The sequence below is a fragment of the Diospyros lotus genome, chromosome 2 (assembly GCF_014633365.1).
Source record: "Diospyros lotus cultivar Yz01 chromosome 2, ASM1463336v1, whole genome shotgun sequence".
NCBI lineage: Eukaryota > Viridiplantae > Streptophyta > Magnoliopsida > Ericales > Ebenaceae > Diospyros > Diospyros lotus.
This window is the reverse complement of record NC_068339.1, coordinates 41,192,400-41,209,789: the sequence shown is the minus strand read 5'-3', so window position 1 is coordinate 41,209,789 and position 17,390 is coordinate 41,192,400. Positions and strand designations below refer to the sequence as shown.

The window sequence follows — 17,390 nt, the reverse complement described above, 5'->3', positions numbered from 1 at the left end:
CGACTATGTTTCTGATGCGTCTTATTGATTTTTCATATACACGAGAGAGAGAAAAGCCTAGGTTCTTAGACTTTGTAATCTCTGTGAGAGAAGCCTGTGTAAGAAGGCTTTGTGAGTGTGTACCTATTTGTTCTATAGTGGATTTTGTGGTGTTGCCTACAGTTTGGATGTAGGACTTTGATTCATTCAAAATTTGAACCAAGATAAACCTTTTCCCCCTTGTTTCTTTTCTGTTTTTCCCGTGAGAGTGTGAGAATTGTGTGCAAAGTGTTCGGTCAATTACTCAACATTGGATTTAAATGGCTACTACCATTCAAAATACAACAAAAATGGTTCTAGGAAAGTCAAAGAGAAAAAGTCCCAGATAAAAAAGAGTTGGTAGTGGAATGAAGTGGTATAAAAGAACAAAAATCAAAATTGAGAGAGCTTTGCTGAAAGACTTAACAAAAATGCCATAATGAAGAAAACCTAAAGAGGGAATTACATGTTTTATTGATGTCATGTCCAAACAAAATAAGACAAACATTGAAAATGATTAAGGATTATAAACAGTTGGATCAGATATTATCCTGATAGAAGCAGTGAAAAGTATGGAAGAAGAGGACATATTTCAGTTAACGAAGTTTTTTTTAATATGATCCTTAAATCACAAAGGATGTTGAACCAATGAAGGAAGAGCACTTTAGTGCCCATTTATAAGAATAAAACGGGATATTCAAAGTTGTGGAAGTTATGCAAAAATTAAGAAGAGAAATCAAGGTGTCTAAATGCCAATTTTGGTTTCATGCTTGATAGATCAACAAGAGAAGCTATACAGCTAAGGACTTTCCATCCCATCAAGCCAAGGATATGCCTTGGCTTTGTGACTCAGGTCAATGTGTGGGATGTGGCAGGTCATGACCCTGCTGGTACACCCTATGGTAAGTTAATAAACAGACTCACCAGTGCCCTCAAATGGCTGTACAAAGAAGCTAGAGGATCCTCTTGGATATGCAAGGCTAAGAAAATAGCCTTGGCCTGTTCGGTCTATCAAATTTGGGTAGCTAGGAATCGTTTAATTTTTTATTTTGTTCAGCCTTCTGTGGGCTAATTCATAGGATCAAAACCTTTGTATACAAAGTAATGTGTAGTATCCTTATGTTTTGGACCATTTTGAAGGCCTTGTTGTCGGCCTTTAGGTTTTGGTTGTCAGCCATGTTTCCTGGGTATGTCCAGTGATTACTTGTATATTTGATCATTTATACATATTTACCGATTTGATAAAAAAAAAATAAAACAGGCTCACCTTGTGATGGAGATGGGGCACCAGTATTATCTTCTAATAGTTTTACCTACAGGTCTTTCTGGAATAGAGATTTAAAATTTTAATTTTGCAGTTCTGTCTTCATATGGGAATGTGAAACAATTCTTACCTTTTTTGCCACAGTTAATGCATATAGAAGAAATAATTGTTATTTTTCATCAATATTTTGAATATATATAATTTAATTAACATATAGTGTCGTGTCCTAACCTTTTGAAAAATTCCCACGTTTAGGTGTCAGTTTTAGTTTTTTTTTTTTTTTTTTTTTTGGGGGGGGGGGGTGATGAATGAGCTACTTTGTGGTTTTGTATATTTGATGCAGTACGCATTGAGAAAGAGAGCCATCATGAATGGAGTTATGCATAGCGAGAATGTCTCTTGGGGAATAAACTAAATAGATTCCAAATCTTTTTCTTATTGTTGTTGGTTTACTTCTTTTATTTGCATGAAGATCACACTTTTTTATTAGTTCTGAATAAATTAACTGGAGATTACAAGGTGAGGTACCACCTCCATATCCTATTTGTAGATATTGTTTTAGTGGATATATAACAAAGGGTGCAGGGTTTAAATTCTTAGACACAACTTTAGAGAGCAACTATAGGTAAGTCGGGCTAGAATTGAATATGCTGAATATTTCTTTGCAAAAATCAAAGGAAGAACTTGTATGAGTCAGTAGTGAAGACCACAAAGTACCATGAAGTGAGCAGTACACGTGGGATTGGTGTGGATATGGTTTATAGCATTAAGGCAAGATAGAGATAATGGTCTATAGAATTAAGGCAAGGTAGAGATAGTGGTCTATCTCAAACGAAAGTTTTAAGAGACGTTTAGTATGTCGTTGAAGTAGCCTCTTTGTAAGGTAAGGGTAAGGCTGCGTACAAGAACAACTATCCCCCAAGCCTCATAACATGGGGAGCCTCATGCATTGGAGACTTTTTTAATCTAGTCAATGAACCATGTTCTTTGTATGCACTCTTGGGTAATGATGAAAATGTTAGCAATGATGATTATACCTTTGATGAGGAGTTGGGGGTGCGGGTTTGTGTTTGTGAGAGGGAGGGAGGGTGGGAAATTTAGTGACAAACAAATGCATAGAGTGCATCTGCTAACAATACAAAAAAAAAAAAAAAAAAAACTATACCAAGCCTTAATGCCACACATGTGGAGTAAGCATCTACTTGTGATACAGCACAATAATACAAACACCATCACAAGCCTAAATACCACTCAGTGGGGTCCGCTATAGCATCTACTTGTCATAAATGAGAAAAAATAATTGAGGTGATTTGTGCTTGTGTATAACGAAGGCCAGTAAATGCCATCGTTTGGAAGACTGGTACTCTCAAGATTAAGGTGTGGAGAGACAGAACCTAATTGAACTTGAAATAGAAAAGAGAAACATGATAAATTCTGTTTTTAACGAAATTATATCCCTTGATAGAGCATAATGGAGAAAGACGATTCCTTTTCCAACTCCAATACCTGGGAAATTGCTTGCTGGAGTTCTGTTTGTACTTTAATGTAAAAGAGTAAACTTTAAATTTCTACTGCTGTGTAGCTTACAGTTCCATCAACTAAAATCTCCCCTTCCACTATTATTAGAATATATTTGTGGTCCCTATTTGATATCTTATATCTATATGACCCACTTTTTCCTTCTTGTTTTTATGTGCAGTTCTTTCTGTATATTCAATGTTTATTTATTATTTTATGTATAAAAGAAGATTATCTGCATTTTGCATAAGGGATAAAATAAGATATTGCAGTACAACTGAGATAGCATAAAGGAGAACTTGACATAGTTTCATGTAATTGACTAGGATTATCTTGCATACTGAAATCTTGTAGTACATCCCTTTAGGTTCTCAAAATTGGTTCTGATCAGATAATTCTCAGAAGAAATTATATTTTATCAACTTGTATTGTGAATATCTTGGATGATATGAAATTGAGATTTTTTCTCTTATTCTCTAGTAAGATGTATATAATTCTTGGATTTCTGTCATGCCATGATTCTTTCTATATACTGATTTTGGGGAACCAGTGCTTATTTTTTCCATGTCATTGTCACATGGAAAGCATGAGCTTAACATCTTTTACCTAGTCATAATATTTCTGCTGTTGTGCAGCATATACTCAATTGTTTATATAACTTAGGCCTGCATAACAAATTATCAGATGGTGTTTCCGCTTTTACTACTAGTATTGTTTTTGTTTTTGTCATTATAATTTTCAATATTTTTGTTTGGTTTTCTGCAAAAGAGAGGGAGGAGGATGCATCTTTCCTTTGCATTACTTGTTGGTTTCAAGTGCTGAACATGATCAATCCTCTCTCTCTCTCTCTCTCTCTCATGCGTGCGCGCGCGCGCACACACACACATTTTTGTTTGCTGTCTTCAGATATTATGAAGGGCTACAAAAGTGCATGGGTCTACTATCAGGAAGTCATATTTTTGTTTGCTGTCTTCAGATATTATGAAGGGCTACAAAAGTGCATGGGTCTACTATCAGAAAGTCATTGCTATTCCTCTGATGAGATTGATCGGTTGGAGGCCTTGTACAAATCACTTGGGCAGCAATACAGTCAGTCGTCAGCTGTTAAGGTGATATTCCCTCTTTCTTCAGAATTTTTGAGGAATTTGATAATTTAACAAATAATTGATTCATTAATTCATAAATAATTGATTCCTCCATTAATTCATTGGAAGATCTTGGGGAATTTCAATATAATAAGTAACACACTGATAAACTCCTCTTATTCCTAAGAGTTTGTGCAGGTGAGTATTTGCATTGTTGAACAATTTTGATATCTCCTGGTGGCTCTACTACAGTTAAATTGGGATGTGATATTTGTTGGATTTGTTTTCCACATATTTGAAAAGGGCGGTTTTGTGCAACTACATAATTAAGGAAGCAACCTATGCTAGGATTTCTTTTTCTTGATTTCATTTAAAAGAAGAAATGATCTAAAATAAAGCGTATTGTTTCACAATGATTATGTGTTTTGTAATTAAACCATTTTACTTAGTCTGTGTCTGAATGGTGTTTGTTATTGAAACTGGAGATAATCTAGAGATTGTAGACAATGACAATGCTTGGTTTAGGTGGTGGTCTTGGGTGGAGTTGTTATCATATACTAGTTGGTAAAATTGACAGATTAATGTTTCAAATAAACAGTTTGTTGACCTCTATGTTGTGTATGCTTTGGCTCGTACGTAGTAGAGAATAGGAGGAAACCTCTTTGTGGCTTTGATGCCACTTCCCCTTTCTTTGATCAAATGAGGAGATTTTGACCAGCTAGTGGAAATATGCATCCTTTTTCTCTTGTTGTTTAGCTTCATAGCTATGGAACATAATAAAGAAAACTGTAGCTGCAGTTTATTAGCCTCACCCAAACTCCCAAAATTAATCCACCCAACTCTTTCCAGTATATACAAAGAAAAGATGGCAGGCAAAGTCCTAATTAAATCATAACACAAGAACCTCTATCTATATTATTATTATGTTGTTATTATTATAAGACAAGCTACCCGTTTCATTGTCAAGATGATCTGAAATTTGTTCTGTATATATAGATAAGAAGTAAGAGCATATCAGATATTCCTTATCACTACCTCAGTTTTTATGACTGACTTTTTTAATCACTCATGCATCGATGATCCATTGTCCCATGCTTCAATTGCCTTATCTATCATCACTATAATTTAAACTCTCTCTCTCTCTCTCTCTCTCTCTCGGTAGCCAAGGACGAAAGGCATCATGACAATGCATCACCCAAGGTGCTAGGCGCCAAAAAATTGCTCTCCTAGTTAAGCAATGTGCTAAATTGAAAAAAAAAAATATATATATATATATATAAAGAATCAATAATGTATATAATGTAACCAAACACCTAAAATACTCTCAAATACAAACAAACAATATTCAATATAATATGTCATATTATATCCATTATTCAATATTCTTAGTCGGCAAACAATGTATATAACAAACAAATAATATTCAATATTATATTCAAAATATTTTAAGCGGCAAACAATATTCAATACTATATTCAACCCTATTTCAGCAACAAACAGTCAAAATATAGAACAATAAAACACAGAAGTGAGATGAAGAATGCTAAAACTAAAGAGGTAGACCAGATTAAAGAAAGCAGTTTGTGAGGAAAGTGAGTCAAATAGTGGCCGTCTGAGATTACCAGAAGAATAGACCAAACTAAAAGTGGATTAGAGGAGGAATGGTCACCAGTCGCCTGTCACAGGCGAGCCTGCTGGTGGAGAGCAGTTGCTGGAAGGGTCGGCCATATGCCGTCATGCACCAAGGGTTCCCGGCGCTTGACAGCTACAACTAACCTCCAAAACTACTGAACTATCCTGCTGAAGATCTACCATATTACGTCCATTATATTTATCAACAAGCAACAAACATGTTGAAGTCTGAAGAAACTGGCAGTGGGTTTCAGTTGTTTAGGTGAACAACAGAGAAACCAGGTGAGTTTGCTTTTTTCCTTCTGATTTTTCATTTTCCTCCTGTTATAGTGTGAGGTTTTGCCTGCCCCCTCTGCAGACAACTCTTCATTTTCCCTTCTTTTTTTTTTGTTATCTTTCTTGGTTACAGGTGAGTGCCTATGGCTGTTGATGCCTGAATGAAGGAGGTTTGCCTAACCATAAACAAGGTGCTTCCATGGCCCCTTGTGGCCCGAGCTCGTAGCTCGCATTTGACTAGTGCCTCACCTGGCCTGAGCTGGGCACCTAGCTATCTCTCTCTCTCTCTCTCTCAAATCATAATATACACCTTCTTGCCAATCCCTATGGGTAATGGGGAGGGAAGAATGACCCTTAAAAATAAAAACGAGTGATTTTGTAAGGAGAGTGAGTTTTGCTTTTGAACTATTAGCAAGTCAAGGATTGATCTATTTGTGCCAACTTGGTGGCTCACAAGTAATATATGGATAGTGCAGTCTTATATGGCTCTTTCTTGCCATCCCACAGAATCTTGTGGAATCTGGATCATTTCATCAAGTGCCATTTCTTTCTGATAGATAGCTATTCTCACTGTACTAGATGAAGTCCTAGAACATGCTTTCTACTGGTGATACGATGAAGAGACTAAGCTCTATTTTAGAGGTTGGATTCTCTTATTGTGATTAGCCTATACTAGTAACAGCACAGAGGGGCTACACTCTATTTTAGAGTTTGAATTCTCTTATTGTGATAGTTCTCTACTAGAAAGAAGCTGTTCTCAAGAGCCATGTTACTTGAATCCATGAGTTATTAGGTGGTCATAAATGGATGGATAGAAGCATTCCAGGTAGACTTAAGGAGCTCCTACATTTTAATTTGGTAGTAATGAAAACAAATGAACAACCATTTCTTTAAAGTACTCCATTATACATAATATAATGAAAGCTACTTCTCACCAGTTATTAGAAAAATAATGCAATCCCTTATTGTGTTTAGCTCCTTTTACTCATTTATCTTCGTATACCTGAATGCCAGACAAGCAAGGGAAAATATATCAAAACAAAACTAGGCTGCCAGTCTGCCACCCTATCTAAGTGGTTTTGCAGTCCCCTCTACAGATGCTCTCTGTTGGTCTATTTAGTCACTATGGCTATTGTTATCATCTATTCTCTCATAATTTACCACTACATGGATGAAGGGAAGCCCCTTGAAAAAGTAGCTTTCAAAACTTAAAGATTGGCCTCCTCAGATGCCATCTACGAATGTTTTATGAATTTCATACTGGACTAGTCACTTACCTGACGTTGACTTTTGACTTACTAAACAAGTTCACTGAAAGGACTGACCTGAGCACAGTTTCTCTAAAGATTCATTTAATTTTTCTTCTTGGGCCTTTGCCTACCTGTAATCTTAGTCCTCTAATCCATCAAAACTCATGTTTTAATTCACCAAAACACATGCTCTTCGTGTGGCTTTGTCCTGAACATATGATTCCTGAGACAAGTGAAAAGTTGCAAAAAGATTTGTTTCATTTTTCTTCTAAGGCCTTTGTCCACTATAGTCTTAGTCTTCAAACCTACCAACACTCATGTTTTTATTGACCACATCTGCACTTTGTGTAGCTTTGTCCTTAGAAAGGTAAACAAATTACTATCACAACTCAAGCTTATTCATGAATTGCCAACTTCAAATCCCAATAAAGACAATATTTTGTATTATATTTTGGGCAATGAAACAATAATTAATCTTTCTGAAGCATTTTGAGAAGTCAATCTTTTAGTTTGTAAACTACATGCTACATGCATTGGACACTCACCTTTGAAGCTTTCTGTAGTCAATGGTCCATAGTTTTGGTGGATTTTTATCTTTTCGTTACTGAACATGTATATTTGGATTCTATTGTTTACTCTTATGAATAATCCTATCTTTTACTTATTGATTTATGACATGTCATTGCTAATTTAATATCTTAACTTAAATTACTATTGAGATCTCTCGACTTCAACCTTCCCCAAATTCTTAATCATGCAAAGATAGGAGTTTGTAGTACAATCTCATTATCAAATTCAAGTTTATTAATGTCAAAGCTAAATGTTCGTATATAACATATATGTATATATAGTTCATGAGCTATAATTTTTATATTACTGACTCTGTCCCAAACAAAGCCATAGTGAAACTTATGCTTTCAGTAAGCTAAGAATGAGAATTTTGTTGCCTTGAGCCACGTCATGTACCTAGACCGAGGCTATTACTTTGAGGGTAGTTATAGCTGTAAGGAGTTGTACTTCATGTATGCATTACAAGTTGTACTTGGAATTGGTAACCATTTTTGGCGTTACCAATTCCAGCTGAGGATCAGAATATAAGAGCTCACCCAGCCCCAATTGAAATCATCGAATACAATTTGAATGATCTCATTTTCCCTCCTACAATTCTCTCTCTCTCTCTCTCTCCTTCCTCCCAATTCTCAAATTCTCTTCCTCAACCCCATTTTCCCGCTCAAATCTCTTCTAAACAGTTGAGAATTCCCCGTCAGATCCCAGATCTGACAAGCCATTTTTTTGCTTTAATGAGATATGAACAGAATACTGAATTGCTAGTTATCAGTTTAAAGATTGCATGAATCTGTTAAACAGTTTGTGTTCAATTCACCTTTGTACATGGCTTCTGACATTCATCATGTATCACTTTTAGCAATCTTCCGACAAACAGTTTGTATCTAATCATATGTATGTTTTAGGACTTAAACCAAACTTGTTTTGCCTCTTTTGTCAGAGAATACCCCTAGATTTTCTAAATGGCAAAAAGTTCCGGGAGGCAGCTGATAATTATATTAGGCCTCTCCTGATGAAGGTATCTTTTGCTCTTTATTTACGTTATTTTAATTGCTTAGATGGGCCGCTAAATAGGCAAAACTTACAAGTTCTCTTTCTGATGTACTTAGGGAATTCCTTCATTATTTTCTGATCTTTCTCCTCTGTATGATCACCCGGGCAAGGTTAGTGAGTCACTTATATTGATTGGCTGATAAAATAGTTACAAAATCCTCCTTGGAACAACCAGGATTTGAAGTTTCTCTTTTATGTTTCTTTTTCTTTTTTATTTTTATTATTCTTTTATTAGTTAATATCTATCTAGCTGCTGTATTTCTTATTCAGGCAGATATTCTGGAACAACTGATTCTTGAATTGGAACATTCAATTAGGACTACCGGTGGATACCCTGGGAGGTAAGACTTATATGTCCTCATCTCTTTCACTAGTTTGTACATGCTAGACATTCACACAGAATGGGGTTAGAGGGAGTTTAGCTTTTCAAGATCTCAGAAATCTCTCACGCCTGTGATTTTCCTTTTGAAATGTGACTACCCAAACAATAAACATGTCTAGCCTTTAGTGGGGTCAGCTACATGAATTCTAGAATTCTATGTATTTCTGTCTTTTGTCATATCTTCATTTAGGCCTATACACTTCATATTAAACTTTAATGTCTCTCCCAAAGTTTTCTTGGGTCTACCTCTATCTGTTTTTTTGACTAATTGTTCCATTTCATCAACTCTCCTCATAGGAGCGTCTCTTGGTCTTCTTCTCACATGACCAAACCATCTTATTCTAGTATCTCTCATCTTCTTCTCGATTGGCACTACTCCTACCTTATTACGAATAACCTCATTTCTAATTTTATCTTTTCTTGTATGGTCGCACATCCATCTTAGCATCCTCATCTCCGCTAAACTCGTCTTTTGCTCATGCTGGTATTTAACTGCCCAACATTCTAAGTCATACAACAAAACTGGTCTTATAGTTGTTCTATAGAATTTTTCTTTCAATTTTAATGGGATTTTACCATCACATAACACCCCTGATGCATTTCTCCATTTTAGCTAACCTGCCTTAATTCTATGCGTGACATCCTCGTGAATTTTTCATCTTTTTGAATCACTGATCCCAAATATCGAAAATGGTCTTTTTTTGTATGATTTGGTCTTCCAATTTTATTATAATATCCTCCACTCTTGTATTCTTACTAAATTTACATTCCATATATTCTGTTTTCCTTCTACTTAATTTAAATCCCTTAGATTCTAAATTGTTTCTCCACAACTCAAGCTTAGTGTTCACTCCCTCTTTTGTTTCATCTACCAACACTATGTCATCTGCAAATAGCATACACCATGGCATCTCTGTCTAAATGTGTTTAGTGAGTTCATCTATTACTAAAGCAAATAAGTATGGACTTAGTGCAGAACCTTGATGCAGTCACATTGTAATTTTAAATGGTTCGCATGTTCTGACCCTTGTCTCTGCACCGTGATACATGTTCTTAAAGGCTTGTATATAGACTATTCGAACTCCTTTCTTTTCTAAAACCCTTCATAATACTTCTCTAGGGACCCTATCATAGGCATTTTCTAGATCTATAAACACCATATGCAGGTCCTTCTAACTATCCAGTTGAACATTTATGTCAAAGCTAAATGTTCTGTATTGGATGTGTCGTCTTATTAGGAAGTTAGCAATTTTTAAAATTGAAGTAATTTTCTCTATTCTTGCATTGCATCTTGTGTGCAGGACAGAGAAGGAACCCCCTTCAACACTGTTGTGGAATTTGTTCTATTTGGCTCAGGTTTGCATTAGTGGCCAGGTCCTGTGCTGTTTCTATATTTTATTTATTGTTAATTAGAATTCATATTTTGTGCAGCATTATGACAGACGGGGCCAATATGACACTGCCCTAGTAAAAATTGACGAGGCTATTGAACACACTCCAACTGTGATTGATTTATATTCTGTCAAGGTCTGCAAATACCAATACCTAGTTATTGCAACTTTTGCTATTTCATCTACAGTACCAATAATACTTTTTTAGTTGTTCTATTCATTTTTTTCCTGTTAGTTCTATTTGAAATTTGTCTTCAAAATTCTTAGAAGTGCCTTCCATTTATTTTGAAATGCCTTGTGTGGTATAAAAGGAAAAAAGATAAATTATGAAGAGATTTAGAATGGATATCTCAGTTTTGTTGAAAAATATTAATGTGCCTATTAATCTTTTTCTTTTTTTGGGTATATAATGTGCCTATTAATCACAGAGCCGAATATTAAAGCATGCTGGAGACCTGGTGGCTGCTGCCGCACTGGCAGATGAAGCTAGGTGTATGGATCTTGCTGATCGCTACATAAATAGTGAATGTGTCAAACGCATGCTGCAGGCTGATCAGGTCATAGAGTTACACTTGTGTTCTCTTCAATATTATTGGCATAACTACATAATATCATCTATCTTGTGTTCCTTTCAATATCATTGGCATAAGAATGTTATCAAAATAATCCTGTGTTTCCCCTTGTTTTACATTCTTTCATACTGATTATGCTTTTATATTCTGCAATTTTTATTGAAGGTGGCACTGGCAGAGAAGACAGCTGTGTTGTTCACAAAAGATGGGGATCAGCACAATAACCTATATGATATGCAGTGTATGTGGTGCGTATATCTTGAAGGCAATATCAACCCCCCCGCCCCCCCTTTTCCCTCCTACTCACCGACCAAAAACCAACCATTTTTTAACTTAAACAGCCTGCTTATTTGAGCTCTGATACCTTAGATTAATTTCCAGTAAATACTTTGATACCATCTAATGAAATTTTTCCATATGAAGATGGTGTTGTAACCTCATCTCTTTATTCCCTTGCTATAGGGTTGTGTATAGATGGGCATCCAGCAAAAAATTGTGCCACATTGTTTGTTTGCATGGATTTGTATTCTTAATGTGACTTTTAGAAGTCAATTGACATTATGAAAGTCGTACCACCAACCCTAACTTAGGATAAGGTGTAGTTAATAATGGTGACAACGACTTTGATACCATTCCATCCCACCTCATGTCTCATTCTCATATCTGGATCTCATTCTCCATGGATGATGGTACGGAGAACTAGTTAGGAATTCAGAGTCTCCGTCATCCAGTCATTGGTGTGTACTGTGGACAAGGATAAACCAGTGATCATCTCACTGGTTTAGTGTGTGTGTTGGGCTGACCACTTATAATTCATTAGGTTGTAAATGGAGTTACTAGACTTTACCCCAACGTTACTCTTCATTTTATATCAGTTTCCACTCCACACTCTGTTCTGCCGTAGTCGACCCGCCAGGTGACTCTTGATCTGTCAATCAACCTCATAGAAACACTGTTTTGGACAGTCAATTTTCAGCGGTCATCATCAAGGTCCTTTTTGTTTTGTTTTGGATATTACAGTCAATTGTCTCTTGTTCACAGTCAATGTTCCAGCAACCTTTAGACTCGTCAGCCAACTTCCAAAGTTGACTGTGTCAAGTACCCAAGCCTGACTTGTGATTATCTTGAAGATAGAATCGAGAGAATAGGAGAAATAGGGAGTGATCAGACAGAATAAGGGCGAATAATAGAGAGATGGAGAATTAGACAGGAAGGAGAGAGAGAGAGGGGGGGGGGGCAATTAGAGAGAAACTGAGAGAAAAAGGGAGAATTTCGGAGAGAAAAAAATAAATTTTTAATTCATCCAAAAACATAATTAGCACTGTGGGGTTGCAGCTTTATATAGGAAGCTATGCAATAGTTATTTGTGGCAGTTTTCACTCCTCTACTTGGTGTAACTGCTCCGAAACACTACACAATTATCACTAATCTATAAATAACTAACTGTTGACTCGGGAGCATTGGAACACACTCTATTTAGGATAGGAAACACACACGCGCGCGGGGATTGATAGGATAGAAATAGAAACAAGAACAAATAATAACAGTATTGAAATATACAAGAAACAGAAACCAAACCACACAAGAGAACACCAAATTTATCCTGGTTCAAATCATCCTTGAGATGACCCTATCCAACCTTTAAATCCCTGAGAGCAGTCTCCTGCACTAATTTGAATGAATCAGTACACAAGCCTCTTTCACGAGTACAAACTTGATCACCCGAGATTACAAAGAACTATCATGAACTACCCTTTCCTCTCATACAATCTTGCACTTGCTAATCATGCCTTAAACGACTACCCCCTACCCTCTTATTTATAGACATAAAGGGCGGACAATACAATGGAATTAACCGGGTAAGTTCTTATTGGTTTTACCCCTAATATATGTAGTTACCGTTAGAAGACCTAACCAACTAACTGACTACCGCTTTGACACTTGACTTGCCTCCACTGACTTCTAAGGACTTACTCAATGCAAACTTAGACAACAAATCTCCATCATTTGCTTGAGTATAGTCCAAACTTCAAATTTGATGTTGCTCTCCATAGGACCTGCATGATTACTTGATCATTCACACAATCACATATGAAGAAGCTTTAAACAGTGCTACAATTTGAATAAAGGAACAACTTTGGTAAACATATCAACTGCATTATCTTCTCATGCAATTTTAATTAGATTAACTTCTTTTTTCTCAAGAATTTCTCTAATGAAATGATACCTTACATCTATATGTTTGGTTCTTTCATGGTGTGCCTGATTCTTAGCTAAATGAATATCACTTTGGCTATCATACGTAAGATTTGCCTTCACATCTTTTCCAAGTAGTTCACTAGTTAGACCTTTCAACCATAGGGCTTCCTTAAAAGCTTTTGTGTCAACTATATGCTTAGTCTCAGTGGTTGAAGGGGCTACCACAGGTTGCAAATTAGTCTTTCGGCTTATGGTTGGGTTTCATAGCTGGAAAACATAGCCTGTGGATGACCTTCTTCTGTCTAAATCTGTTGTATAATCAGCATCTGTGAACCCTAAAATGCATGGCTCTTCTTCTAATTTTGCTCCATTATATACCAAAGACATATTGATGGTTCCTTTTATATATCTAAAAATCCATTTCACAGCATTCCAGTGAGCCTTACTTGGATTAGCCATAAATATGCTAAACACACTCATAGCATGGGCTAAATTCGGCCTAGTACAAACCATTACGCTACCAACTGCATTAGAATTGGAAATTTTAGTCATTTATTTAATGCCCACTTCCTTAATGGGAGATTGCTCGTGGGATAATTTGAAGTGTTGAGCAAAAGGAACATTCACTTCCTTTGCATCAAGCAGTGTCATTAAAGGCGCAAGGCGCACCCTGGGCGCCTGAAAGCCTTCTAGGCGTGCGCAGACCAAAAGGCACGCCTCAGCCCAAGGCGCCTTAGGCAAAGATGCATGCCTTGGGCTTTTTAGCTATTTTTCAAGCTTTTTATTTCACTGTTTGTTACTTTATTTAATTTTTTACTGTTTAGGATTTAAATTTATTGATTCAACTACAAATTTGACAATAAGTAAAAAGTTTACTACTTCAAATGCTCCAATTGAATTTGAACTAGATGAAGATGGATAGGGAGAATTGAACAAATTCAAGGCATGCAATAACAAAATGCAACATTAAGTTACCAAAACAAAGAAAGATACAAATTCAAGTCTAGTATATTATCTACCAAAAAAATGTATGAAACTATCATCACACTTACCATAGAAGTCATCCAACAAGAGGAGAAGATGATGTGGAAGAAGATATTAGAGATGATACTTCTAAGGATGAAAATATAACATGCTTGTTAGAATATTATTAGAAGTTAAGACCTATTTTATACATTTTTCTTCAATTATGACATATTTTCATTTTTATTTTTTTTATTAACTTGCGCCTAGTTTCACCAAGCTCGCCCCTTGCCTTGAGCCTTTAATAACACTGGCATCAAGCATATGAAACTTCTTAACTAGCTTCTCGAGGTAGGATTTTTGGGACAACAAGAGTTTTCTTTGTTGTTTATTTCTACATATTTCTATGCCTAAAATCTTCATAGCTTCTCCTAATTTCTTCATTTCAAAAACTGACTTTAATCTCAGTTTTAATTTATGAATTTCTTCAATTGATTGGTTTGCAATCAGCATATCATCCACATATAAAAGAAGATATACAGAGATCTCATTTGGCATGTGCTTACAATAAACACAACAATCAAATGCATTCCTTTTATACCCTTGGATTAACATGAATGAATCAAATTTATTATACCACTATTTAGCGGATTGCTTCAATCCATAGAGGGATTTCTTCAGCAAGCATATTTGCTCTCTTTTTTTCTCTAATTTCAAACCCTTTTTGCTGCTCCATTAGAATACTTTCTTAATTCATGTAAGAAGGCAGTGGTTACATCTATTTGATCTGGGCTTAGGTTTAAGTGTGCTGATATAGCAAGTAAGGCTCCAATAGAAGTCTGTCTCACCACATGAGAGAAAACTCTTCATTAAAGTTTATTCTAGGTACTTGAGTAAAGCCCCTTACTACTAACCTAGCTTTGTACCTAGGTTTGAGATCATGTCCAACACCTTCCTTAATTTTATATAACCATTTACAGCCTATAACCCTTTTTCCTAAGGGTCTGTCCACCAAAATCCAAGTTTCATTTTTTCTAAGAGACTCCATTTCTGATTGCATGGCTACTAGCCATTTCTTGGAGTCTTTTGAGTGCACTGCCTCTTCATAAGTAAGAGGTTCCTCGCCTGCTTCTTCCATTGCACTTGACAGTGCATATGATACTAAATCCAAATAACCATATCTAACCGATGGTCTACTAATTCTCCTTTGCCTATCCCTGGCTACATTGTATCTCCCATGGTCTTGCTCACTGTCTATACTAGAAGTACCTTCACTCTCTCCTTGTTGATCTGATTCCTGGTCAAGAGGGCTATCAAAGACATTATCATAGAATTCTAAGGTTGTTCAACTTCCACAACCTTAGATTTTCCCTCCTCATCATTTGGATCATTTATCTTAATGTCTTTTATAGTGGAATTTTCATCAAAGGTAACATCCCTACTTACCATTGTCCTAGGCATACCTGATTCCAAATTCCATAGCTTATAACCCTTTACCCCAGTGGGATATCCTATGAACAAGCACCTTTTTTCCCTAGGCTCTAGTTTTCCTTACTTAACATGGGCATAGGCTAAACATCCAAACACCCTTAAATGGTCTAAGCTAGGCTTATGACCTGACCACATCTCATAGGGGAAGCCTATAGCAGCCGATGGGGACCTATTTATTACATAGGATATAGTAGCTACAGCTTCTTCCCAAAAAGATTTTGGTAATTTAGCATGAAAAATCATGCATCTAACTCTCTTTAGCAAGGTCTTATTCATCCTTTTAGCTAGGCCATTCTGCTTCGGATTACCTAGGGCTGTTAGGTGCCTAAGGATTCCATTTTCTTTACAAAGATGAGTGAATTCTTTATTACAAAATTTCAAACCATTATCTGTCCTAATGATTTTAATTGTTCTTTCTTATTTTCTACCATGGTTTTCCAGCTTTTAAAGGCTTCAAAAGTATGGTCTTTTGATTTTAACACATAGACCCAAACCATTATGGGAAAATCATCTATTATAGACAAGAAATACCTACCCGCACCATGAGATAAAGTCCGTGCTGGGCCCCATAAGTCCGAATGGATATAATCTAAAGGGACCTTAGAGGAATGGATAACCTTTTTAGAGAATTTTACTTTTATAGCTTTTCTGAATATACTTGATTCACATTTATCTAATTCTGTATCTTTTCCAGTGCCTAAGATCTCTTGCTTAGATAATTCCTTAAGTCCTTGCTCACTAATATGAGCCATCCTAAAATGCGAAATCCTAGTTTGATCATAGGCCTTATCATCACCTACTGCAACTTCACCACATAATGTGGAGGCTTGCAGCACATAAATTCCATTTTGAAGGATTGCTTTCATACACATGAGTGACCCTTTAGACACTTTAAGGACTCCATCTCCTCTATAGGAGTAGCCATTTTTATCTAACTCTCCAGGATAAATTAGATTTCTTTTCAAATCTGGAACATACCTTACAGATGTTAATGTCTTAATAGATCCATCATGCAATTCTATTTTTATATCCCCAATTCTCTTAGGGCTTGTTTGATAGCCATTTTTTCTTGGGAAAAGAGGTTTTTTCCACCCAATTTTCCATTTGTGTAGTGTTTGACAGCCAAATTTTTCCAGGGAATTCATTTTCCCATTTCTTGTCACGTGATAGCTTTTTCCTTCAAATCAAGGAAACCAAATTCCTTGGGAGGGAGGAGCTCCGATTTTCCAGGCAATTGAAGCAACAACCCACTGTGCTCTCGTCTTCATCCCCTTCAACTTCCATGGAAGCAGATCTGCAATGAGAGGGACAAAAAGAGAACGAGAGGGAGGGAGGGCGAGAGAGAGAGGCAGCGAGAGAGAGGGCGAGCGAGCGAGTGGGTCAGGAGCGGTGAGCGGCGACTTGTGGGTGAGCAGGGATGCAGCGAGAGAGAAGGCGTATATATATGTATGTATGTGTGCGTATATATATGTGTATCTGTGTGTGTATATATATATATTTATGTATATATATGTCTGTGTATGCGGAGATGTATACATTTTCAGTGTTGGTTTGGATATATATATACATGTGTGTGTATCTGTGTGTGTATATATATATTTATGTATATATATATATCTCTGTGTAGGGATTCAGTGTTTTTCAATACATTTTCACCATTAAACTCCATGGAAAATGTGTCATTTTTCATAAAAAAAACACATTTTCCATAAAAAATAATGCCTATCAA

At 36.2% G+C, this 17,390-nt stretch overlaps 1 protein-coding gene across 3 annotated transcripts in view; it reads left to right on the top strand.

The window, feature by feature from the left end:
- Positions 1-17,390, top strand: part of LOC127795037 (N-terminal acetyltransferase A complex auxiliary subunit NAA15-like) — a 92,909-nt gene that overhangs the window by 65,553 nt on the left and 9,966 nt on the right. For all 3 annotated transcript variants that reach the window (XM_052326453.1, XM_052326452.1, XM_052326454.1), the window contains exons 9-16: positions 3,777-3,909; positions 8,551-8,628; positions 8,720-8,773; positions 8,934-9,004; positions 10,347-10,401; positions 10,477-10,572; positions 10,865-10,993; positions 11,174-11,256. In XM_052326453.1, coding sequence (XP_052182413.1) covers positions 3,777-3,909; positions 8,551-8,628; positions 8,720-8,773; positions 8,934-9,004; positions 10,347-10,401; positions 10,477-10,572; positions 10,865-10,993; positions 11,174-11,256 — 699 coding nt within the window. The remainder of the gene's footprint in view (positions 1-3,776; positions 3,910-8,550; positions 8,629-8,719; positions 8,774-8,933; positions 9,005-10,346; positions 10,402-10,476; positions 10,573-10,864; positions 10,994-11,173; positions 11,257-17,390) is intronic.